The sequence below is a fragment of the Taeniopygia guttata genome, chromosome 6 (assembly GCF_048771995.1).
Source record: "Taeniopygia guttata chromosome 6, bTaeGut7.mat, whole genome shotgun sequence".
NCBI lineage: Eukaryota > Metazoa > Chordata > Aves > Passeriformes > Estrildidae > Taeniopygia > Taeniopygia guttata.
In genome coordinates this window covers 34456030-34482868 of record NC_133031.1, presented here as the reverse complement: position 1 = coordinate 34482868, position 26839 = coordinate 34456030, and the positions used below count along the sequence as shown (strand labels likewise).

Genomic DNA, 26839 nt, shown 5'->3' with positions numbered 1-26839 from the left:
AACAACAGCAGCGTTCACCCTGCATTCATTTCTACCTTATTCATGTCCTTTGGGATAGACTTTTTCAGGAGAATGTTTTCATTTATTACAGGAGAAAAAGAAAAATCACATTGTGCATCTTTTTAAAGCTCTGTGTATATGTAACAGGAAAAATGAATTGGTGCTAATGGAGCAGAAAACTGGATGTTTCATTAGCACCCCCTCTGAAAGGTTCATTTTCATTGCATACTTCCACACTGGCTAAAAAAAATAACTTTTTCATTGTTTACCACACAATATGTATCCTTCTCTTCCCCAAACCCCATTTTCCTTCAAAAATGGAATTGTACATTGATTTTGTCATTAAGAGCCCCTATCCCTGCAAGACCTGCACATCTTGCAGTCCTCTCACCAGCCCTACACCTTCAAACCACAAGGGCTTCCTGAATTAGGCCTATTTCCCAAAACAAAGTTAATTTAAGATTTTATTATGTCAAGCTTTAAAAAAAAATATTATTAAAAGCCCACCTGAATATCCATTAGTGTATTAATCAAGGAATTTAGCTCCCATAACTATGTTTTGCCTTTTGGAACAGATGGCAGTCTAGCACATTCCACAATGGGAAAACAAAGCATCCATATTTCATGTAGATTTGCCTTATCCCTTCTTCCTTTCCTCACTTCATGGAAGTAAAAACTTAGGATTTATAGATGGAACATGACCTCTATTGATCTCAGGCAGAGTTAAACCAGCAATGAACTTACTTTAAGCATTCCACCTCTTACACATTCTCCCCCTGACATCTTGAAACAAAAAGAAAACAAGGCTGCAGAACTGGGAATGGATGCTTTAAACACAAAAAGCCCTCAAGTTTCTGGGGATATCACTGTTGCAGCTAATGGCAAATTATCAGGGAAGATGTATTAGCAATACTACTCAGGAGAAAATATTCCATGGTAATAAATTAGCTTAAAATATTAGCTTTTTTTAAAAAAATCAAAGTTAAAATCTTGATTTTTTCACTCCTGCTTGTTCTTGCAAGCGCTCCCTACTTACGGCTGGAACGGGATGAAGTGCTGCTTGTCCTCATCATCAACCTTCCCGTTAATGATGTCAGTAACATCCATCACTGCAAAGACAAACCAAGGGCACTGAATCAACTGAGCAACGTGGGAAGAGGGAACCCCCCAGGGAACTGAAGCCCCAGTGACTCAGAAGAGGGGTGGAATTATCAACTGTGGAATTTCAGAGTTGTCTATGGAATAACAAACGAGCTTTGGAATCTCAGCTACAAAAACCCCGGTAGGGACAGGATACAGCAACCAGTCTGATGAGATTTGGAACAACTCTTTGAGTTTATACAACCCCACAGCAGTTCCACCACCCAATTTCCAGGGAAGAAGTGAAGAGGAGATGGAGAGATCCCCCCCAGAGGTACCTGCCACCCCGAAGGGCCGGCGCAGCCCCGACGTGAGCTTCCTGGTGTTGTTGTCCCGCAGCTCCATCCTGCCCACACGCACGATCTGACACACAAAACTGATCTTCTCTCTCTTCAGGTCCTTGCTGCCCAGGTCCTACAAACAACAGTAACATCAGGCTGTTTTCTAATAGCTGAATTTCAAGTTCCATTTCAGCAAGCAGAGGGTTTGCTGCTCAGAATTTGCCTTTGCTGTGCAAGCCTCTAATAAAAAGTGCTCTCAGAGTAGAGCAGCTTTTGTAACAGCACTTCAGCATCTTACTGGAGTTCTGGGCAAATTAATTCCTTAGAAGGTCAAACCATTTCTAGTAAGTTCAAAAATTCACTTTGGTTTTTCTCAGGCATTGAGAATATTTAGCATTTAGGAGAAATGTCTCATGCAAGCCTTCGGCAGCACAGAATTGTGGAGTGGTTTGGGTTGGAAGGGACCTTCAAAATAATCTTGTTCCCATCCCAGCAATGAGCAAGGACACCTCCTACTGTCCCAAGCTGGGCTTCAATGCTTCCAGGGATCCAGGGGCAGGCACAGCTTCTCTGGGTACTCTGTGCCAGCTCCTCCTCACCCTCCCACGGAAGAATTCCTTCCCAATATCCCATCTAACCCTGCCCTCTGGCACTGGGAGCCATTCCCCTTGTCCTGTCACTCCATCCCCTGCCCCAGAGCCCCTCCCAGCTCTGTTTGCCCTGCAGAGGTGCCCACGCTGGTGGCACCAGCCGGTGCCCGCGCACTCACGGTGAACACGGCCCGCAGGTTGTGCAGTCTGTCAATGTCCTTGGGGAGGCCACAGCTCGACCACCTCACCAGGTAGTTCTCACTGAAAAGAATGGTATTTTGAAGGCTTTTTGTTTAAATCATAGAGCAACAGAACCACAGAATGCTTTGGGCTGGAAGGGATCAAGAAGAACATCTCGTTCTACCCCTGCTGTGGGCAGGGACACCTTCCACCATCCCAGGGTGCTCCAACCTGGCCTTGGGCACTGCCAGGGATTGGGACAATCCCACAGCCTTTTGGGAAACCCATGCCAGTGCCTCACCACCCTCCCAGGAAAGGATTTCTTCCTAATATCCCATCTAAATCTACCCTCTTTCAGCTTAAAGCCATTCCCCCATACCCTCACCAAATCTCCCTTTTACATAAACAGATAAAATCAACTTCAGAATCTGCAGGAGACTTTTCAACCCAATTTCCTTATCCTAAGGAAACAAACCCTGAGCAGGGAGCTGGCATTTCCCTTAGTGCACACAATTTTTATAAAGAAAGCAGCTCCTCAGCAACCAAGTGAGGGAATTCTGCAGCTCAGCAAGGGCACAGCCCTTGCAGGTGTGTTCACCTTGAATTTCCATCTGCTCGTGGGGAACCACAAGCACAGTATGACCCTGAAACGTGCCCCAAGTGAAGGGACCTGCCTCTGCCTTTCACAGAAATTTGACTTTGTTAAGCCCCCAAACTGCCTCAGTACCATCCCTGAGTGAGCAGAGATAAAAATGGCACTGACCTGATGAATTTGGATTCCAGGGGGTCATACAGAGACATCAGGACTTCAGCATCTTCTCCTATTTTACACACGACGTTTTTTAAATTTACAAATAAAGCAAATGAAGGAGTGGCAGCAAACTTGGCTTGCCTGTTGATATCAATATTCTGCTTCTGAGACTGCAATTGAAGAACAAAATAAAGTTTAACTTAGCCTAACAGACATCCAAACTTTCCTAAATTCTTCCAGAAAGAAGAGGAGGAGGTTTCCATTGAGTGTCTGCTCCTGTGATCTTTTTTTCTGTTAAGTTTAATGACAGACAGATTTTCTGGATCTGTCTTGAAGTGCCACACTATAAGGAAAAACTTTAAAAAAAAGAAGAGAAAAAGGAGAGAAAAGATGTCTTCACTTATTAAGTAGAGAGAACCAAATAGAGAAAAAAACAGAGCCTCAGACATACCTGAAAAAAATCCAGGAACACACCATAAAAAGAAACAGAAAAGTTCTTCCTTTTAAAAATAAGCATTCTGAACTGCAAAGGTGCTGCCAATTCAAGACTGAGAAGGGCTTTAAATTTGCCCCTTTTATTTCAACAACAAGTTTTTAGGACTGGCATAAAGAAACCACGTAAGAATGAGGATTTTAGTCTTTGTGAGTCTCAAATAAAAACTCTGATGACAACCTAACTTACAAACCTCTCACATGCACATCTCTGATATTAACCCACAAATGCAGCTGATTTGTTCTTACAGGTCTGAACCACAAATTCTACTAAAGCCTTTAAAAGAGGAAAAAAAAAACAGCCTAAGACATAAAAATTCTTACAAAATGTTTAAGCCTGATAATTCTTCGTAAACACATCAAATCCCTCATTACCAATGCTAAAAGTAACAGTCAACTAATTAGTTTACAGCCTTGTGTTTCCCAGGGAAAAGCCACAGAGTCTCTTACTTTTTCTTCCTGTAGCCTCTCTTCCACTTGCTTGGAAGCTATTTCATGTGCTCTGAAAAGGCTGATGGTGCTGGTCTGCTCTGGGTCCAAAATGTTGCCATCTTCATCTCTAACCACCAGATCTAAATCCAGAATCCTAAACAAGACAGCAAATATGGTTGTGAATTAACAGTGCTGAAAGGAATGCATAAAAAAAACACCTGCCAAGTGTTCAACTTGCACACCTGACGTGTGATGGAAAAGAAATTATCTGAGAGATGATAATGCAATTTAACATGTCACCAGCCTGAGGATGCAAGTCACTTATTCCCACAGCTCAGGGAGAAGGGATGGAAATGAAACAGCACAACAGCTGGGGAAGCAACTTCTTAAACAAATAAATTTGCCAGAGACTTGGTCTCCTCCTCTGATTTATCCAACAGTCTGAACAGCCAAGTCCCACCACACACAGCTCAGGTCTCCCACTCCCTTCTCCTCCCTCCAAACTCATGTTTTACCCACACCCCACAAGATAAGGCAGAAGTTGTTTCGTTTTTAAAGCAGAAGCCAGATCTCTGTCAGCAGGGTGTTAACATCCATAATTACCTTCTGCAGAGAGGAAGCTTTCTGCCATAATCAAAGCCAGGCTCAGGAAAAACCTTTCACTTTTCTCCACATTCTCCACAGTGCTGGCGGCAGTACCAAGGGTTAAAAAATCAGGTCCCTTCCCTAGGACTGCCCTTGTCACCTGCACCCCAATAAATGTGTCCCTATTTCCTTCTAACTCCCAGCCACCTCTCCCAGTGGAGCTGCTCTAACTTTAGAGTTGAAATATGTTTGATCAATGAGCTTAAATCAAATTTGCTGTGGCTGATAAGTCACACAGGGGCTCAGGATTTATCTGAAAGTAAATTCCATCTGGGCACAACCTGCAAGGACTGGGAAACACGAGCTGTGACACACAGAGATGTTTCCATGGGCTTGGAGGATTCCTTCTCACCCCTGGAAGTGCTAAATCCTTGAGTAGGGTCAGCACCCAAACCCCTCCAATTCACTGCATTAAATGCAGATGAGAGAAAGATCACTCAAGCTGCAGGGTGGAGGCAGAAGGTTTTTTATTTCTGCTCTGGAGCTGGACCCAGCCACCAAAAATCTCTCCAGCATCCCCAGAACATCTCGCTCCCAGATGAATTTTCTGGTGAGAAAATGGTTTCATCACTGAAACCAAAGAGGAAAAAAAGCCAAAGTTGTTTTCTTCCTCCCTACTACTGTTCCCTGGACAGCAGCCACAGCAGGAGAAACACCCACAGAGCACTGGAACTGTCAGAGACCTTCCATGGCAGACACTGCCTGGGCCAGGGGAAAAACTCAGAAATTCAGGCAAAGTCTCATAACCCAGACTCCAACACACCAATGTTTGCACAGGCTGTCAAAGGAGTCGAAGCAAACCCTCCTTTGATTCAATTCCTTTGTTTTAGCCTTTAACTTGCAAATGATGCTTGGGAAAAAATCTGATTTTTTTTTTTTCTCAGTGTCCCAGTTACAGATATTTGCAACTGAACAAAAAAAAAAAAAAAAAGGCATTTTCACAAGAAAATTACCTGACCCAATTTCAGGAAGATTAGAAATACAGATTCCTAAGGCTATTTTTGCTTCCTCAGTTATTCTGACAATATGCTGCAAAACTTCTGTCTGTATTTACAGAAGGAAAAAAAAAAAAAACTTATTTACAAATCAGTGTTTCACAAGTCAGGAAAGGTTAGGATATGATTGGGACAGACAACATTTAGAATTGTTTGGGTTGGGACCTCAAAGATCACCCAGTATTTATAAAGCAGATAATGAATTCATTCTGTTTTGGATCCTAAAATCCCCATTCATGCTCCTTTCAGGCACAAGTGAAGGGTTTAGGGTTTTATTAGGAACATATGTTATCTTTCAGTGGAGAGCATCTACTGAGGAGTTCACATTCACCTCCCTCCTGCACTCCCCAGAGAACATTCTGATCACTTAATTAGTCCATCAGAACACTACAAATACAAAGTACAGCACAAGATGTTCCACTGGATTTGAAGGCTGAGCATCTGGAGGTTATTCAGAGCAACTTTTACCAACTCCTCTGGCTACTGGATTTTACCATCTGCCCAACAAATAATCCCAACATCATCTGGGTAATTATCTGCAGAGGTACCACTGTCCATACCTCAGATTACAAAGGATAATTACTGACTGAATGCAGTTACTGATTATTTTTTTAATTCCTTTTTTTTAATCACAGCTTTTGCTGATTAAGTACACGAGCAGAAATACCACAAGTTTGGCAGTTCTTGAAGAATTAAGCAAAAATAAATGAAATATGGTGAGATATTTGCTTTACAAAGCATTGACAGACTGGGTTGGTGCCAACTTTTTCACTCTCCAGGTGTGGAAGACAACAGAATCCCACACAATGGGCAGGACTGAAGCGAGCACCACAACATGTTTTGTCTCTCAGGATTCAAAAAACTGCTTCCAATGATGAAGAGTAAGATTTGATTTCCTATTTTTGATCAAAATGCAAAATCATAATTGTACAGACAAGTTATAATCTAAAACTTGTATTTACAGAAATTGCCTTTAAACCCAGCCAACCATCTGGGGAGAGAATACATCTGAATCACTAAAATATCCAATATATGCAACCTGCACTGCTTTTTGGGGCAATATTTCCTTCCCAACTTCCACTCTCTTGTGCTAAATAGCTCCTTTCTTTTATGAAACCTCCCTGTTCATCTCGTGCTACCAGCTGGATGCTGAGGAAGGAGAGGAACCAAGAGCTAAATGGTGCTTCTGAGCCAAATCCTTCAACATCACATTACAGCTGAGTGACTGGAGGGCACAGGCAGCTGGTGGTGCTCACAGGGTGACAACTCTTTGTGCCACAGAAGCAAGTGGAGTTTCAAATTCTATTTTCAAGGCAGGCAATACTTGCACTTTTGAATTGGCCTTAAAAAATTACAGCTTCATACCACTGTCAAATTGATGATACCATCAAGAGAGAGAGATGGATTCCACTTTACATATTCCACTTTAAAGATGCTGCCTCAACTTCAATCTTTATCTTGCTGTAACAGAAGTGTGGATATACAAATATTTCATCTACACCTCCAGGGGAAAAAAAAGAATCCTCCAAGAATTCACTGACAGCTGATGTGTTTACACAGGGCGATCTGGATTCAGGCAGAAAAACTTGGGAATGCTGTTCACAAACCTGTTGCCATAATCAATTTTGGCAGTCACTTTCTTTTTCAGCTCCTTGAGCTCATCCTGGGGCAGGGTCCCGGAGAGGATTTGGGATCTCCACTCGATCAGGTCGTAGATCATGTGCCGGACGCTGCGGAACATTTCCCTGTTGTCCTGCTGTTGTGGGGGGGAAAAGGGGAAGAAATCAGGTTTGGAGGCTTGGGAATACACAGGATAAATTGCAATTATCAGTAGGAATTCAAAGGGTAAGTCTACAGCAGCCTGGAACAGGAGCCTAACTTCCTACAGCACAGAACATTGAATATTCAGAGTGCTGCACTCAGCCTAAGGAGCTAAATAGGTGTAAATGCTTGGGTTTATGTTATCTTAACACATGGGTCATGCTGTTTTCAGGCATTCAAGGGGAAAATGTCCTTTCATTGATTCCCAGGGTAGCTTTGTTCAGTGACCCTCTTCATGAGCAGAGCAGGACTGAAAATGGTGCATTTTAACAGCAAGAGTCTCAAGTTCTGCAACAGATGGAAGAATCCTTTCTCTCCCTGGTTAAACCTCCACAACGACACTTGAAAACCATTTATTGTGCACATCAGTGCCATACAAGTCCACAGGTAACTTTTAAAGGACAGTGAAACACCAGGAAAGACCTAAACTTGATAGGAAGTTAAATACCTCAAGTAAAGCCTGGAACTGTGGATATTAAATACTGCCCACAGCATATACAAAATTTCCTTGGCAACACTCAGCTAAGCTAGGAATAATTAAATAATTACAATAAAATGCTCCACTTAAAAAAAAAGAAGAAAAAACTGCAGAAGATGCAGGAAAAGAGCATAATGACTCCAAGACTCTGGGAAAAAGATATCTAACTGTGAAACTTAAGGATTTCAGTCTGTTCAGATTATCCAAAAGCTAGCTTGATTATAGTGGGAGAACCTTCACAGAGAGAAAATACCCATTATTAAAAGCTCTTTAATGCAGCAGAGAAAGACACGACAGGCACATATGGCTGGGAGCTAAATACAGACAAACCCAAATGGGGAAGAGGTTCCTGATTTTTGAGGCTGCAGGGAATCGTAAAGCAGAGAGATGGGAAGCATTCCACATCCCCTGCTCTCTGCAAACAAAAACTGAACACCCATTCAAGATTCAAACACAAATTACAAACTGAATCAAGGCATAAATGTGGCTGTTTAATGGGTTTTTGATATACAAGATAGGGACAGCATGGAATATCCCTCAAATCTGCAGACTGCCCAGTCTGAAACCAGCTACCTCCAGTAAACCAAACCTCCACTGATTGCCTGCTCTTGGATTAAAAATTATTGGTAAAGAACTAATGTATTGTTTAACATGGAATCATAGAATGGAATGGTGTGGGAGAGACCTTAAAGCCAAGCCAGTCCCACCCAAAAATTCTGCTGTCCCAGGCTGCTCCAAGCCCCAACCCCACTTCCCACCCTGGGAGGGTCCAAGCCAAGCTGGAGCAGCCTGGGACAGTGGAAGATGTCCCAGCCCATGGCAGGGGGTGGCACTGGTGGGATTTAAGGTCCCGCAGAACCCAAACCATTCTGGGATTCCACAGCAGTGGAACCAAGGGCAAAGCTGTTCCCAGTGCCCTTCTGAGATTCTGTTCCTCCTCCTTTATTTCTGCCTTTATTTCTACTGCTTCCCTGCTCCTCACCACACCAACCCCCTGCTATTCCAACTCCTTAAAGCTCTCTCTTTAATACATAATCTGTTTCTTTTCATAGAAGATATTATCCTTCATCTTCTATATTGCCACACTACATCATTTCCATTACACTCTTACTCCTAATCTTTATTTTCATGGGTGTGATTAAAAGCCACATTAGTCAGCACAAACCTCTTCATTACACTCAGTGTCTTCATTACACAGCTTGCACTTTTATGATACAAGATTTCAAACATATTTATGGGAAACAGAGACTGCATTAAATCCTGCTTTAAATAAAGGAATTTCATGTTCCCATTATCTTGTTACAGTGACCTTGCACAATGAGAACATCACAAGTGTGGGCCAGGTACCTTAAATCCCACAGCAGGCCTTGCTTTACATCTGAACTGTAAATAGAATAGGAATTTTAAATAGAAGCTTGATCTCTTCATCTTGTTTATGTGCACTTTCACCTCTGGTTTTGTATCTTCCCATCTAAGAGATTATCAGTAATGATCACTGCAAATTTCTAAGAATATATTCTTATGTGGTTGAAACATTAGCATATAAAAAAAAAACCAAGTATGCAAATTAAGGTGTCAAAATTTGGGAACAACCAACTTTATGTAAAGGAATACCGAGAGGTTAAAGGCCTACATGGATCATTTTACAAAGCTTTCAGTTTACAGCCACAAATTCAACACTAAATACTCAATTATTTCCTAACAGAGACTGACAGCCTTAAGAAACAGCCTGAGGACCATTTCTTTAATAAAATTACAGGTTAAGTTACTCCAAATCTCTATATACCTTAAAAAAAGCAAATAATATGTTATATATTATATATATGTTTTATATATATAACATCATAGGACCTACACAAAAAGGGATTGTAACTGCTCAACAAACTATTGCTAGATCAAGGTAACACTAAAAAAAATTGGTTCTGCACAAGAAAATAAAGAGATTTGAGAAAACAAGCATGAGATTTGTGCTTCAACAAGCACAAAAAGCTGCTGAGATTTTTGCTTTAGCAGAGATGATGCTACATGGATTTTCAGCACTGAAAGCAACCTTTAGAAACAACAACAGAAGGGAAAATTCATTAAGAGTTCCTTCAACAATAGCAGCTCCTTCCCATTTCTCCCTGTGCCTTTCCCAGCACCACTTTTCTCACCAAACCCTCCCAGTGTGAGGTTTCCCTGAGCTGTCCTCACCACGTAGAGCTGTCTCCAGATGATGGACCATTCCCTCAGCGTGGTGGTGACCTCCTGGATCAGGGGCAGCTCGTTGGGGATCACAGTCTCATGTTGGCTGAAGAAGAAGGGTTAAAAAAAAAAGGCTGAATTATGCAGCAGCTTCAGTGAGAATGAAGAACCACAGAATTCTTAATGTTTGAAAGGAGCTTTAAGGTCATTGAGCATGACCAGTACCACCATGGTCAACACTAAGCCATGTCCCCAGCACCACATCCACACAATTTCTCAGCAACTGCAGGAATGGTGACACCACCACTGCTCAGAGCAGCCTCTTCTGGGGAAATTTTTATGCTGTATCTAATCTAAATCACCTAATCTAGAATAATTCCTAAAAAGGAACCGTTCATTTCCAAAGGGAACTGAATAGAACAGGCTTGGAATTAGCATCACTTGTTGTGAATTTCTACACAAAAATAAGATATTGTCAGATATTGAAGCACTGGACATCTGTAAAGCCACACCACATAAAAGGTATTTTGATGTGCTCAGATTATGGAAACATGGAATGGTTTGGAAGGGATCAAAGATGATCCTCCACTGATGCCTTGTGCAGGCTGCCCTAGAGCAGAGGCTGGGCAGAGTTAGAGAATAAAGCAGGGATTTATTAAAGGATCTCCTCATGGATCCACCTTGGGCAGCACCAGAGCCCAGCCAGGGCTGCACCCAAATGAACCAAAATGGCCCCAAAATGCACGAGCGCTCCCGGGGGCTCTCCCTGGGATCAGTTCTGCTCCATTGGCACCTTGGAGTTCATTGTCCCATTCCAGCTTTAGCCCAGGCAGTCCCATCCTGCTTGTTTTTCTCTCTCCAGCCCACGGTGTTTGTGCTCCTGGGCTGAGATTTGGATCATTTGTCCTTGGTGCCCAGCTGGAGCAGGAATTGTTTTGTCTCTGCTCTGTGCAGAGCTCACCATCCCCGAATATAAATCCTAGACCCACACACTAAAGCAGCTCACAACCTGAAAAACAGAAAAGCTGAAAGCCAAGGCACCATTTCCCCTCTGCCAAGGCAGCCCCAGTGTCCAGCCTGGCCTTGGGCACTGCCAGGGATCCAGGGGCAGCCACAGCTGCTCTGGGCACCTGTGCCAGGGCTGCCCACCTTTTCCCAGTATCCCATCCATCCCTGTCCTCCTTCAGTTTAAGGCCATCCTCTCTCATCCTATCCCTCCACACCCTTGAGAATTTTTCCCACCCTCTCCTCATTTCTCCACTCCCAAGGATATCAATCCACACCTCACTACATCATTCATTACTGACTGATTTATTTCACAAGAAACAACAAGATAAAAAACCAGATAAGCCCAACCTGCAGTGCCACCACACTGCTCTTTGATTGTTCTTTTTCCCAAAATATTGGTCTTGCAATGAAAAATTAAGACTCAATTCCTTACCACAAAGTTTCTGTATGATTTGTTTTAAAATGAGGTGCCATGAAGGTAAGAAACACCAGCCAGATCTTTGAATATTGCAGAAGTAGGGTACTTAAAGGCAGTTTTGCAATCAGCAAGGAAGATGCCATTATGCAGTAATCTCATGATTAGTAGTTAGATCATTTACATATTTAAAAGAGTATAAAAATAAATCAGCCACAAAGGAATAAAACATTTTAATCCTGTTTCACTCCATTTCATACCTGGGCCATGATTTATTAATTTCACTCCACCTCCTTTTTCCTCTGGATTTGGTTGGGGGTTTTTTCCTTGTTTTTAACTCAACTTTTATATTCATGTTAGAGATTTCTACCTGCGTGTCCAGCAAAGCTGATTTGATACATAAGGATTTGAGGAGCTGCTGAACAACAAATACAGCCCAAACTACTGCACACACCAGGGAAAGGAACAGGAAAACTACAAAATAACTTCTCAGTCAGGCAGAGAACTACCAGGAAAGAAGTGTAAGTTACCTGGCAATGCACTGAAATGATGTGGAGAAAACAGGAAAAAGGAGTTTAGTTCTTTTCAAACCCAACTTACCCTTTGCCTTCAACGATTGCTTCCTTAAGATGGATATAGGAGGCAGGGAATATGCCCTTGGAGAGGGAGGGAGAGGAAAAATGTGTTATTTAACCAGCTGCATAAAACATATTGTGTTTATTACCTAAAATATGCCAAAACACTGCAGGGTGTGCAGAGCCATTCATATCCTTAGCATCAGAAGAGTTGTGTTTGGGACTTTTCTAACATATATTGAATTTTTGCATTCCCTCTCCTTTCAAGATGCTATTGCAACCTTACAGCTTCTCTGAAAAAATATTCTAAATTCAACAGGATGACAGAAATAAAACTTTTTAAAATAATCCAAGTCAAGCTGATACAGCAAATTCCACCATCTCACCCTTCAAGGTAGGAGTTCAGTTTTCTGATCATCTGGGAATGCAATAATAGAAATTCTTGGGGGAAACAGTGCATGGACATGTGACTTTTTACCCCAGTTTAAAAAATATTTTTAAATCACTAAATTTAGAGGCAGTCAGACAAATGCAGCAACACATGGAATTCATTTAAAGCAAGAAAAAATGTCTAATTGCTTCTCAGACTGTAAAAAGCACATTCATGAAATATGGTTTGTAAGAAATTCAATGTGTTCACACACACAAAAAAAAAAAAAAAAAAAAGGCAAAGTACAAAAATAGATTAAAAGCCCAGGCCTGGTAAGGAAATGGGTGGGATGAACCACTCAACTCTGTACTTTTAGACATGCAAACAACTAAAAACACACCTCTGGAGGCAAACACAGCATTTGCAGTGTTTCAGTAAAAAAAGCAGCAAACCCTGAAGTTTAATTTTGTTTAATTACTACTGTGAAGTAAAAGGCTCAAAAAAATAAAACCCGATGCTCCAACCAGCATTTGTGTGGTTTCCTCTTTTCATTTCAGAAGAGCTGCTGTAAGCACAGCCCATGGTGCTCACTGGAATTCCAGTGCAGGAGGAGCCTCCTCCTCTCTCCAAAGGGAACAACCAAAAATTCTCGAGGTCAGGGAGCTGCATTTCACCAGGAATTCCATATTCAACAGAAGCAGTGGCAGCCTCTGAACAGACCAAGGAGAACATCAAGGTCTGAACTTTTTTACTGAGGAAAGGATTGGTGCAGCAGTTACTGCACAAAAAAAAAAAAAAGATGATACATAGAAAGATTTAGTGACTGGTTTACCTTCAAAGTGCAAAATTTGGGATCACAGAAATATAATAGAGCTTGGAAGGGATTAAAGCTCATCCAGCTCCACTCCTGCCATGGGCAGGGACACCTCCCACTGTCCCAGGCTGCTCCAGCCTGGCCTTGGGCACTGCCAGGGATCCAGGGGCAGCCACAGCTGTTCTGGGAATTCCATCCCAGCCCCTCCCCACCATCACAAAGAAGAATTCATCCCAATATCCCATCTAAATCTCCCCTCTTCCAGCTTAAAGCCATTCCCCCTTGTGCTGTCCCTCCATCCCTTGTCTCTCCATCCTTCTTGGAGCTCCTTCAAGCACTGGAAGGCCACAGGGAGGTCACCTCAAAGTTTCCCTTCTCCAGGCTGAACAATCCCAGCTCTCCCAGCTTTTTCTCCTGCATCCTCTGATCATCCTGGTGCCTGCTCTGGACTCTCTGCAGCAGCTCCACATCCTTCCTTTGGACCCCAGAGCTGGATATGTCTCTCATCTTTTAGGCCTTGCTAAAACTTTTTATTAACTTGAAAAATTCCCACTGACCAGAGGCTGAGGACGCAGAGCAACAGGGACCAGTGCACACCTGGGATCCAGCTCCATCAAACCCACACACCCAGTGCCAAAACCCATCTCATAGCAAGAGAAAAACGAGCACCCACTCTGGCAGCACTCACCTTCTTGGATTTCTTCCGTAGTGTATAACCCCTGTACCAACCTAGGAGAGAAAAAAGGGGAAAAGCATTAAAAAGCTCATTTATGGCACCTCCCAGCTGCTCCTCCCCAGCTCAGCAGCACCCTGAGGTGGTTTCTGATCATGCTTCAACCCTGCACATCCCACCTGAATTTCAATTTTCCATAGGCTTAATACCCTGGATAAAACAAGTCATCCTGGAAGGTGCAAAATCAGAGTGATAATGGAGAGAAGCACATGACTGAGATGGTGGTTCACATGATGTGTTTAATTGCTGATTCACCAACACAAACAAAACCAACTTAAGAGCATTAACTTGACAAAAATTTACTGAGAGGCTTCTTCAATTTCAAAACCCACCTCAATTCCACAAATCCAAGTTTTCAGCTGTTAGCCATCCCACCAAGAAATAGGAATAGTGGGGAATTTAGGGGTAACATATCAAAACACAAAAGCAAGGAGCCCTTTTGGAAAACTGAGCCTGGATCCACCCCTCCAGCCTGGCAAAGAAGGGTTTGTACAGCAAAGCATCCCTGTCAAGGGGAGGATGGGGAGATCACAAAGCAGATGTGGAGTAAAAACTGCACTCCCAGTCCTGAGAACAGGGAGAAAACTTCCATGAAACCAACACATGCTGATAAATTCATTACACACAAAGCCAGAAATCCAAATTAAAGGCCCAAGCACAAGGGATTCATCACCTTCTCCCTGCAGCACTTGGGGTTGGCTTAGTGCCACCTCAAAAATCTCAAATTTGTAACCACCACACTTCACCTCCCATCAGAGGCTGCCACAGCCTCACATCCCACGTTCCCACTGCTTCCCAAGGGACACCAAACTGCTGCTGAAACCAGCACTCCCACTCTTGGCCAGGTGCAAAGGAGGCAAAGCATTTCTGCCTGTGTTCCCTCCACTGCCTGAAACCCGTGCACGGCTTCCAATCCTAATAAAAAACTGAATTCCCACAGTTTGAGATGAATAAAGCAACATTTTGAAGTCCTTGAGTTTAAACTGCTGAACAACAGAACTCTGATCAGATGCACTGCACAAACTAAAGAACAAATAATCATTATTTCTTCTCCCACCCCACCTCCTGAGCTGCCTCAGGACATTCTGTGGAATAAAAGCCCCGTGGCAAAGACAGCTCCTCATGGATGAACCTCTGCTTCCTCAAGTTTTGCAGCCAGAGCTCTCAGGATCACGGAGAAGAGAGCAGCCAAAACCTGCCTTGGAGAACTGGCTGCACTGCTGCTCCTTGCAGAGCTGCTGGTGTGGCCAGGCAGGTCCCACCAGGTCCCTGCCTGCGTGCAGATGCTGCTGGCGCCCACCTGGAGCTGTGCAGGGAGCCCAGGCTGCACCTGCAGCTCCCACTGTGCAGCTCACACAGGGGCAGGGTCACTGAAATGGTGAAACCATCTCTAAACAACTCCCCAAAAAACATGAGAGAGCTGGAGGTGCTCACCCAGAGAGGAGAAGCTCCAGGGAGAGCTCCAAGTCCTTCCAGGGCACTCCTGAAAGGGCTCCAGGAGAGCTGGGGACAGGGGATGGAGGGCCAGGACACAGGGAATGGCTTTAAACTGAAAGTGGGTGGTTTTTTGAGAAGGAATTGTTCCCTGGGAAAGTGGGGAAGGGCTGGGATGGAATTCCCAGAGCAGCTGTGGCTGCCCCTGGATCCCTGGCAGTGCCCAAGGCCAGGTTGGACACTGGGCTTGGAGCAGCTGGGACAGTGGGAGGTGTCCCTGTCGTGACACTGGATGGAATTTAAGGTCCTTCCCAGCCCAAACCATTGGGGGATTGCAGGAATTCTTTCCCTGGGAAATTTGTGGACAATTCTTTCCCCTGGAACAATTTGTGGACTCCTCATCCCTGGTCCTGTTCAAGACCAGACCTTGCTCTTAAGAAACCTGGGACCAAAGAGCTGGAGATGTGCATCCAAGGAAATGCTCAATTAAGAATACATCAATAAAATATTTCTGTCTGTCAAAGCTGCAAAAGACACTCAAGAATTTGCTGTGGTTACTCTCAAACAATGCATCCATTTTGATGCAGTTAAACTGCATTCACAAACAAACAAAAAAACTCGCAACAAAAACTAAACTTTCCCATAATATCAAGAATAACTTCTGTGAACTCCCTATTTGGGAAGCCAAACTTCCTTCTCACAGCAGCATTAGAAATTAATTGATGCTTCAACAGTTAATCTTGGTTTTGAGGTTGATTTTCTGTTACATTTCCCAGCAATTCCCCTTAATCAGCCACATTTATTGATCATACGGTTCCATTTGCCCTTTCCATCAAATAATGTCAAGAAACAGAATTAAGACAATAAAGATTTAGAAAGAACTAATTCAGAATGTGGGAAATACCTGGGTTTTAGGTTATCTGCTACAAAATGTAATCCTCCTCTCCTGCAGAGCAGGATATTTGGGAATTCCCATGGCTTTCCTGTTTGGTTTTTCCTCTAAGACTCAGATAAGAAGAAGCTTTCTAACTGAAAAATAAACTAAAATACTTCCTAAAAGAAAATAAAAATATTTTCAACATTAATTAGTCTAGAAATCAGCTTCATCTTTACTTTGGTTTCTGGAAGAACACAAATTTAGTATTTAATAATGAAATGTGTAAATTCATTTCCAACCCCCTCACTCCCATAAAAAAGGGTGTTTTCACCAAGACTGAAACTTTACAGGGTTCACACAATGGATTCTTTCTTCACAATTTTTTTGCGGTTTAGAGAAAAAAAAGTTTCCACCATTAGAATTTAAAATGTCAAAACTTTAATAATAAACGCAAATTCCAAAATAAGTTCTACTCATGAGCAACAAAAGTAGGTATTATTTTAAACACAGGGGAAAAGTGCAACTCAGAAATTAATTCCAGTACACGGCAGCAACAGATATCCAACATCTGTCCTAAAATCAGATCTTGGAGATCATGGATGTGAGACTGAGCCCTCCCAAGTCCTCATCTGTCTTCTGCTGAGCAAGGATTTCCCATGAGTTTTTTTTCTTGGCAATACAGATTCAGGGGGGAAAAAAACCCCAAAAAACCAATCTTCTATTGCTTCAAAGCTCACAGACACACACCAGTCTTCAAAACTACTCTCAACTTTGGAATTGCAGAAAACTAATTTAAAGTAGTACCAAATCTACAGCAGGATGGGAGGAGCAGATGTGGACTCTAGCAGGTATCCATGAAAAAAAATCAACTGCTTTTCCAACAGGGAAAAGGGGTAGGAAAGGCAAAAATCCTCAGCAAAAAGGTTTTACAGACTCTTCCAACAACTTTTCCGTCCCAGGATTATTTAATTAGAGAGTTTTCCCTTGGATGGGCCCATTCCCACCTCAGCCTGGCACACACCTGGAAATCTGCAGGGTACAAAACCTCCCAAGGGCACAATCCACATCAATTTTATCCAGGGCAAGCAGGAGATCAAACAACTCAAACAATCCCTTAATTTTGGCAGCTCTCAACACCAGGGAAGAGTTACAGCATCACTTCCATGTCTGTCTTAGGTTTGGTGATGGTTTTGTAGGAATAGTAATGTTGGGAGTTCTTTTGTTTTGAGAGGCCCCACTGAAGAGAGATGCTTGCTGTAGTTTAGGAGAGTTTTTTGAGATTTGGGTGTTAGAAATTTGGAGAAGTAATGTTACTGTTTTTCTTAATAAATTAAAAAGTAATGGAAGTTCATTATTTGTAATTATTGAAACAGGTTTAGATAACTGTGGACTGTTGTGTTCAATATATTCTGTTGAAGTATTGAAGACATTAAGAGCTTTTGTAAACTTGTCACCCTTTGTTTTTGCTTGATTTGTACAAGTTTTTTTTAAGTTTCCCCATCTCAGGTCAGGAATGAGAATCAGTGCTTGGGAGAACAGGAATTTATATTTCTTTCACCTTGAAGTCATCCCATGTGCTCCAAGCCCTCAGAGGGTGAAGGTTTTCCTCTCTTTCCACCCAGGGGAAAGTGGCACATCCCCACTGTCCCATTTATTTGGGAACAGTCAGCCTGAATTAGGGTTTCAGCATCTGACAGGATTTCAGCCTGATTTAATAGGGTTTCAGTATTTGATAGGGTTTCACATTCCCTGCTCAGTTTATCTCCCACATTCATTAAATAAATCTATTTATACATAAAAGTACAAAGCTGTGCAATATTTGAATCACTCAATTTGCATTCGAAATCTTTGCTTTATTAGGGGTTTATTAAAGCAGGCAACATCTGATAGTGGAAAGATTGCTTTGCTCAGAGTTAAACTTGGCATTGCAGCAGCAAACTGAGCTCCGAGAAAAGGCCAGGCCAAGAATAATGAGAAAATTCAAAAATTCTACTTCAAGTGATGACCAACTCTTGTGGAAATAGCATTGCTTGTTTCAGTAAATATAATATTTTAAAAAATCCAATGAAGCCAATAACTAAAATAAATTTATCACCCTGATCTACCAAAAGATCAATGTCTAGGGAAGTAAATTAAATCAATATATTAAAGTAAATAATTTGTCTTGTTTCCACAAGACAAACAATATTACACTATTTTAAACACACAGTTTAGTTCTATGTTCTCCACACCTCTCCAAACTGCAGCACAACATAAAATTCCACCTCAAGGATATAATGAAAGTTTTATTTTTCTTGTATTAAGAGCTGAAAATGTTGTGACAATTTCCACATCATGTTGGTTATCAAACCCAGCATTGAAATTCTCTTGTTCAAGGATGAGGGAGGAAATATTTTGGTACAGGTGATGTTTGTAGAGTTTCACATCAAAAGAGGCACCTGGAAAAGGCTGAAATCAGTGCACAGCACTAACACAGCACCCATCTCAGAAGAGACACATAAATAATTCAAGACCTAGGTGACTTTCAAATTCAGATTAAACTTCTTGCAGCAGCAGGTTCTTTTGCATCACCCAAGGGTACCCAAAAAGCATCTCTAATTTCTCCAACGTGGGGGAGATGCTACAGCTGATCCACACAACTCCAGTTGTGGGAAAATCCTCCTTGCTCAGAAAACCAATGCTTATTCACCAGCTTCCAACTCAAGAGGGTGACAAACAGGAAAGGAATGCAATTCCCCCCCAAAATCCTGCTTTTCAATTCAATTTTTGCCATCTTACCCTCATAGGTTTCCAGGATGTGCACGGTGTCCCCAATCTGTAAGGAGAGTTCATCTGGTCCCCTGGCATCGTAGTTGTAGAGAGCTGGGCAGAGGGAAAACTGCTGTTAGCACAGGCAGACAACAATTCCAAGTGTTTCATCACATCACCGCTTTTATTACTCATTATTGAATACATTCTGAATCTTTTTGTAAAAAAAAAAATGCATTCTATAAAAATTCGTCCAAGTTCTTAATTCCATTTATAATTCCCTCTGTAACAAAACCCCCCCTCAACAATTTCACTTTCTAAAGCTGTCCCTCACTGTGTTTATGTTTTGCTTCTTCATGGCAATACACTCAATTTTTGTTGTATTTGCCAGCCTTCCACAGCACTTTGTGTCAATTTTAAGCAGTTCTACAAAGAACTGCTCTGTCTTCCCCTGTCAGCTCAACACACAGAAAACTTACAAAGTGTCTTTAAAAAACTCAAATTGCCACATCAACATTAAAGGATGATTTCTCAATCATTTCATTTATTTACTGCATGTATAGGATGTTGGAAAATATGATTTTAGAATTTTTGAGTGCCAGAGGCAACTGCAGCAACCCACTGCACAATAAATTACAACAAACCCAACAGGAACTCAAAGACCACTCTTCCCTGTCACTCCCAAAAGAAAATCTGGGCCATGTCCATTAATTCATCTGACAAAGAATGCTACAAACCAGGTTTGGTTGGGAAAAAAATACTCATGATCCAAAAAACAAAACAGTTACAACTCCAAAAGCCAAATTTTTGTAAGTTTTATATGGAGTAAATGCTCTGTAGGAGGAAAAAAAAAATCTTCCAATACGAATATCTCATGATTCAAGGCAGAGAGTGAAATGTTTCACAAGAAATTGAAATTAAAGAACTTTAGTCAAGGTGGACCCACTGAAATTTCTTCTTCAATTTACAACTGCAGCTACTCCCACCAACAAGGATCAGTAACACCTGAAAATCAGAATTTCTCACTATTTGTTGTAGCTGTTTGGGAAACAAAAGCATTTTTAGAACATAATAATTAAGTTCCTACCACCCCTCAGATTATCCCTGCTTTTCTTTCTGCCTCAGTTTCCAGGGCAGGACTCAGGGGTGTTTTACTGGAACAGAAGAGCTGGGTAGGTGACACGTGGCTGTCAGAGGGAACTGATTTCACACCAAGAGCTCACAGAGCATCCACAACACGTTCCACACTCATCACAGGTAACAATGCACTTCCAAAAAATCCCCCTCCAATTCCAAACCTGTGGCAGAGCTCTAAATGAAGCCACGAGAGGTGGGATCCACCAATAGCTGCCTTACCTGGCCAGCTCCCTCCTACCCCAGCACTTCTGCATTGCACAGGAGGTCAGCACCCCAAACCACATCTGGCAGAGCTGGAACTGGATAAAAATGCTGCTCTGAGCCCACAGCTGATTGTGTTCACACACCAGGGACATCCCAGTGGGCACAAAGATGGGGCACAGAGCCCACTGCTCCAGTCCCAGCCCCCAGGAATTCCTGTTTGTTCTGCCCAGAACTCCTGGAATTCCAGCTCTCAACCAGATCACCAATAAATCAATCCAAAGTCCATTGGGTCACCCATAGATCAATCCATAATCCATTGGATCACCCACAGATCAATCCATAATCCATTGGATCACCCACAGATCAATCCATAATCCATTGATTGACCCACAGATCAATCCATAATCCATTGATTCACCCATAGATCAATCCATAATCCATTGGATCACCCACAGATCAATTCATAATCCATTGATTCACCCATAGATCAATCCATAATCCATTGGATCACCAATAAATAATCAATTGGATCACTCACAGATCAACCCATAATCCATTGGATCACCCACAGATCCATAATCCATTGGTTTACCAATAAACAATCCATTGGCTCACCAATTAATAATCCATTGGATCACCCATAGATCAATCCATAACACATTGGCTCACCAATAAATAATCCATAACCCACTGGATCACCAATAAATAATCCATAATCCATTGGCCCACCAATAAATCAATCCGTAATCCATTGGTTCACCAATAAATCAATCCGTAATCCATTGGTTCACCAATAAATCAATCCATAATCCATTGGCCCACCAATAAATCAATCCACCCAGGCTGGCTGGGTCCTTTTCTCTGAAGAACTCTGGCTTGACAGATTTTAGAGTTAAGAGGTAAATAAATAAATCCGAGTGCACAAGTGGAAAAAAAAGACATGGAAAAGCAGTTTGGAAAACAGTGTATAAGGTGGAAGATTATTAATGGAATAAAAACACATTACAAGGTAAAAAGAATAAAGGTCAGGTGCACTGCAGAGACCATTATCACCAGGATTTAAATGAAGAGTTTAGAAAGTAACAGTTTCTACTGACATCAAAACAAGCCAAGCTATTTGTGTTTTAATGTTTTCCTTAATTTTGTCATTATTAGAGACAGATAAACTCTCCCTCCCAGCTATCTGGCACAGGGTATCTGACAGCCATAAATGTTACCCTGCCAGAGAAACACCTTAACAAAAATGAGCATTTTAAACTGCTTTGAGCAGAGGGATGATCACAGTGCTGAACACAGAGCAGTGGGAGAGTCTGCTTGGAAACACTCCCCAGAAATATTCTCATTTCAGCTTTTGTGCATAGCAGGGAAAACAAAGTTACGCAGCCCTAACTCCTCCAAACTTGTGCAACACAAAAAAAAACCCAACACCAATCCTTGGGATGTTTACTGAGATCCCTTCAATGCTCACAGCTCAGTCAAAGGGCCCCTGGGATGTTCACACATCCAGAAATGAATCCAGGGACAGTCTCCCACCTCCAGGACCCTGACAAGCAACTTCACTGAATCACACCAGACATGCCAGCCAGGAAAAATCTGCATTATAACAGATTAAAAACTGGTCCTGTAGTCAATTCACACTTCAGCTGAGCATAAGTGGGGTAACGCTCAGGATCAAAGGCAGCAATGAATAAAAGGCACTAAAATTTATGCCCAAGAGTGCTAAAAGTGGTGTCTGTCACAAGAAGGAAGGTCAGGCAGCAGGAGCTGCAGCGCAATGACCAATTCTCCTGACAGAAGATGATAAACAGCCATCAAATGGTAATTACTGCCCACGCCAGCTCCCACTGACCTCAACTGACTGAGGAGCCAGGGAGGGGTGATTTATCTTTAAAAAAATATATATGTGTGTGAAAAATATGTCTGCAAGAGAAAATAAATCACATTTCTGGCTTCCAACAGCATTGACAGATCGGGAAGCAAACAAACCAAAATAACTATAAAGTGCATTCCACCCCTGGGATTACAAAGCAAGGCCTGAACTGCACCACAAACTCCCCTGCAAGGGAGCAGGTAACTCCTCCTCACAGGAAGGGTTTTTATGCACAGTGGCATCAAAAGATGTTGTGATAGAAGATGTTTGATTGGACCAAATGACAAGGCTTTAATTAAAGGAAAAGACAAAGTTTGGAGGAGTAAAGCATGAAACTGGTATGTTTGCATTTTGTCTTATCAACTGTATCCTGAGCTGTCATTTAAAATATGTAAAAACCTGAGGTACAGCTTTCTATTTTTAAATTTTTTTTTATTTTTTTTTAACTGAAGTATGTTTTGCTTAATTTTAAAAATCCAACATCCACACAAGAATCCCAAAGTGCCAAAAGCAAAGGACTGAGTGTGGGCACAGAGAGAGGCAATTTTTCAGCTCTAGAAGTTGATAAAGAAATGAGCAGTGAACAGGGCATTACAGTAATTGCACCAAACCCCCATTTCCCGTTCAAGAACACAAAACAAACACCTCTGTGAGCTGCACTCATTAATCTGCACACATCAGAAAAATGAGGGGACCAGCACTAGAAGAATGAGTGGTGGAAACAAAAAAAAAAAAAAGCAAACAAAGGTAACATCAATTTATACTGATAAAGCTTTTTACAAAAGGTGAGATATCTTAAGATAGCATAAAGATGTTCCAGAGTAATATTCCCTGGTATTACTTTGCTTTAAAGGCTGTATTAATCATTCTGAACTCCTGAATGAACCCAAACTCCATTTAACACATTACCTGCTTTATTTCACAGGACTTTAAAAAAAAAAAAAACCCTAAATCCTAACTGTGCTTTTTCAATAAAAGCAGACAAATTGCAGAGGTGAAAGCAAAGTCTTTTGTAAATTCCCTGGTACTAAAAGACACCTGAAGGTTTTCCTATTTTCCCTAAAATGAAAGCAGATGATTTAAGTATTCAGGCAGATCGCTCAGTCCTCTGCTACTCACCCAGAGGAGTTTCACATTTCTACACCTGAGGCTAATGGAGAAGCAAAAGGAAAAAAACAGTGTTTAAGTCAAGAGTTGCACCTGAGAACTGTTTAAGACAATTATTTCATGTGTACATTAACCAAGGGTAGATCCTCTCACCTTCACCTTGGGTTTTGTCATTCCTGGTCTCACCAAGCTTGATTCAGAGTTCTTTCTCAATATTTTAATTATTCTGTTACCCAAACATTCCCAAAATAATAATTTCCTGAAGAGAGGAGAAGCCTGGAGAAATTCTCAGATCTGAACAGTTACCACCAAGCTAAAGGAGAAAATCCAGCTCGAGGTTCCTCCTGCCCAGTGATGCTCTAATCTTATTGATTAAATCATGAATGTGACTTTTATCACAGGATTAGCCCAAATCCCACAAATTCAAGTAGATAGACTGGATTTATCACTACTTTCCCTTACAAAGGTGAGACAGTTCCTTTCACTCCTCCTCTCTGGGAGCAGCAAATTCCTGAAACACACAATGGCTCAGCTGCAAACTCCTCCATCACTCCTCAGGGCATCTGTTGAGGGTGAGAGAATCCTAAAGCAGCCTCTGGAAATGTTCACCAGGGGAAGCTCAGGGTGGACATCAGGAGGAGTTTCTCCATGGAAAAGGTGGTTAGGTATTGGAAGGGGATGCCCAGGGAGGTTTGGAGTCCCCATCCCTGTGGGGATCTGGCACAGCTTGGCCTTAAAGATCTTAGTGCTCTTTTCCCACCTGAATAAATCTGGGATTCTGTGAAATGAACAGTTCTGGACAAAGCCAAGATTTCCAAGAAGCAAGTTCAGTTCCTTGCTTTCCTTCCTCCCCTCTTTCAAGCAAGACACTTTATTTTTAGGGAGCTAATGAAGTGAGATGCTCTGTCACCATTTTAACAGCTCTCCCCCCCTCCTCCTGGCTAATCTGTATTCAGAGTACTTCACCACCAAGTACTGAGGGTATAAAGCTGAAAGTAGTGCTAAAAAAAATATATATACACATCATTATTGACTCTAGCAGCATTATTAATGTGCCATAATGCACAGCTAACAAGTAGCACAATCAAGAACATCCAAATTGATTTTTAATATTAAGAAGTCCATTAAGTGAAACACGCTGGATGCAAAGAGTAATCACATCACCCCGAGCTCTGAACACTGGCTCTTGCAGAAAAACCAAGATGCTGATTTAGACTAACACAAAACATTTGAGGCAGATGTCTTGGCACCTGTGGTAACTCAGAATCACAAATCAAGTGAGTTTTGATGTTCCCTCAGACCTCCTACATTTCATTGAGGAGCTGGAACTTGGCTCCTGCTCTGGTACCAACCCCCAGGAAGGCAAGGACAGCATCTGAGCATTAGCTGTGCTCACCCAAAAACCAATCTGTGCCTCAAGAAAGGATTTCAAAGCTTGGAATTAAGCAAAACTCAAACCCACCTCTACACGTGGTTATTAGAAAATTTGTGAAAGCTTCAACACTGCTGTGTAGAAAATGCCCCCTGGGTTCTGCTGGGCAGGAGAAGGACAAGAGTTAAAGGCTGGAGAGAAGAGGAACTCATCCAGCTTTCTCAGGGGAAATCCCAAATCCAGCCACAGAATCCCAAAAAAATCAACAGCAAGGACAACCATAGAAGCCCCAAATCCAGCCACAGAATCCCAAAAAATCCACAGCAAGGACAGCCCCAGGAGACATCCCAAATCCAGCCACAGAATCCCAAAATGTCTAGGTTTGGAAGGGAGCTCTGGAGATGATCCAGTCCATCCCCCTGCCCAGGCAGGTGGCAGGAGCACATCCAGGAGGGTTTGGAGTTTCTCCCTTGGAGAAGGAGGCTCCATGTCCTCCCTGGCAGCTCCAGTGCTCTGCCACCCTCCTGGAGAGGAGTTCCTCATGTTGAGTGAAACATCTCCTGGTTTAGTTTATGTCCAGCCACCACACACACACATGTGCAACATCCCAAACGTCACAAGTTCACACTTAAATCCAGAGAAAGGGATTTAGAAACCATCAAGTGCTTCCCAACACAGCACTCCAGGCTAAACCCACACAAATGATGGCAAAGCTCCCCTGGCCCAACCTGGTGCTCCAGAGCTCCCTGTGAACGTTCCTGAGGCATCAGCCCCCTAATTCTTCAAGCATCTCCTCTCTGCCATGGCAGGAAATTCTTATTGCACTACGAGGGTGTCTTTTACTAAGCATTACTACAGCAGTGAGCTTAATGGCACTACTGTATTTTAACAGGCATTTCAGTGACCATAAAAATAAAGTTCAATACACTGAAACTCCTCTCGCACTGCTGTGGAAACAGGAAAAAAAATTACAATTCACTGCAACACCGAGCTGATGATGCAGAGCAAAGAGCCTAAAGCAAGGAGGAAATGAGGTGATGGGAAGATGCTTTCATTTCCTACTGTTCTTCCTCCTCAGTATTTCTACAAAGGAAAACAAAATCAAAATTCCTCTGTTCCTGTCTCAGGAAAGCCTCTGGAATGGGAGAAAAGGGATGAAGGGAGTTTGAGGCTTTTTACACATCAAATCTGACTCAATTTCTTTTTCTTTGCCATGACATTATCAGGCTGCATCCAACAGTAAGAGCACAGACCCCAAGTCAAAGAAACCCCGAGGAACTTGTCCTGCTTTCCCCAAAAGAACACCCAGAGAGAGGAATGACCTGCTGAGAGCCCCAGCAACACTTTCCCCCTCTCTCCCAAAACAGGGCAGAAATGGGAAATCGGCGATGCTTTTCCTGAATTTGTACCTCACGCCGGAATTGGGGGAAAACGTCACCATGGGAGCCAGTCAAACAGGGCTGAATGCACTCAAAGATAAGAGCAGCATTTTGCAAAAACAGGGAAAAATTGTTTTGCTCCAAAGCAGGGGCAATCACATGCTCCAGGCGGCTTCCAGCCCACTTGGCTCGGCCACTGGCCCTAACAAAGGGTCACTGTCCAGCACTGGGGCACTCTCACAGAGAGTTCATAGCCCTGAAATTCTCATTTCCCCACCTCACAGAATCCTGTCAACCCATACCAATTTTTGTTTTCACTCTGGAAAAAAATAAGGAAAAGTAACTGGTATGATCCCACTATTCATTAAAGACCCAGCATCATGTTTTACTCCATAAATTCAGACTTCTGGGAAGGGGGAAAACCAGAGTAGGGGAACACCCTAAATCTCTGCTGCCAGACCCTGAGCTCCACAATTTTGGCACAATAAGAACACACCTGTACATTCACAACCATTCACTTTATAATGAGTTAATTTCATAATTCTAAAGCCTTTTCTAGCCTAATCTCTGAATATTCTGAGTTGAAAGGGACCTACAAGGATCATCAAGTACAACTCTTTTTTTATTATTATTATTTACATTATCAATGATTTTTAATATGTATGTAGTGTAATAAAGTACTATTTCAAAGTTGGTGTAGCCCAGTAATCAACCCCAGACGTACACAGGAATTCCCAGGTGAGAACTTGGCTCCCCACTGCTAAGGCACCCTTCAAGCCTGCTGATACACATCAAAAATAACAATTA

The 26839-nt window shown here is 42.3% G+C and overlaps 1 protein-coding gene across 3 annotated transcripts in view; it reads right to left on the bottom strand.

Annotated features, from left to right (window-relative positions):
• The window catches only part of DOCK1 (dedicator of cytokinesis 1), a 262398-nt gene that overhangs the window by 222421 nt on the left and 13138 nt on the right, over positions 1–26839 (bottom strand). For all 3 annotated transcript variants that reach the window (XM_030276610.4, XM_030276611.4, XM_041717195.2), the window contains exons 2-11: positions 18994–19077; positions 13860–13900; positions 12013–12068; positions 9999–10095; positions 7114–7262; positions 3885–4020; positions 2955–3112; positions 2191–2272; positions 1419–1554; positions 1037–1109 (exon numbers count right to left, since the gene is read on the bottom strand). In XM_030276610.4, the coding sequence (XP_030132470.2) occupies positions 1037–1109; positions 1419–1554; positions 2191–2272; positions 2955–3112; positions 3885–4020; positions 7114–7262; positions 9999–10095; positions 12013–12068; positions 13860–13900; positions 18994–19077 (1012 nt within the window). The remainder of the gene's footprint in view (positions 1–1036; positions 1110–1418; positions 1555–2190; positions 2273–2954; positions 3113–3884; positions 4021–7113; positions 7263–9998; positions 10096–12012; positions 12069–13859; positions 13901–18993; positions 19078–26839) is intronic.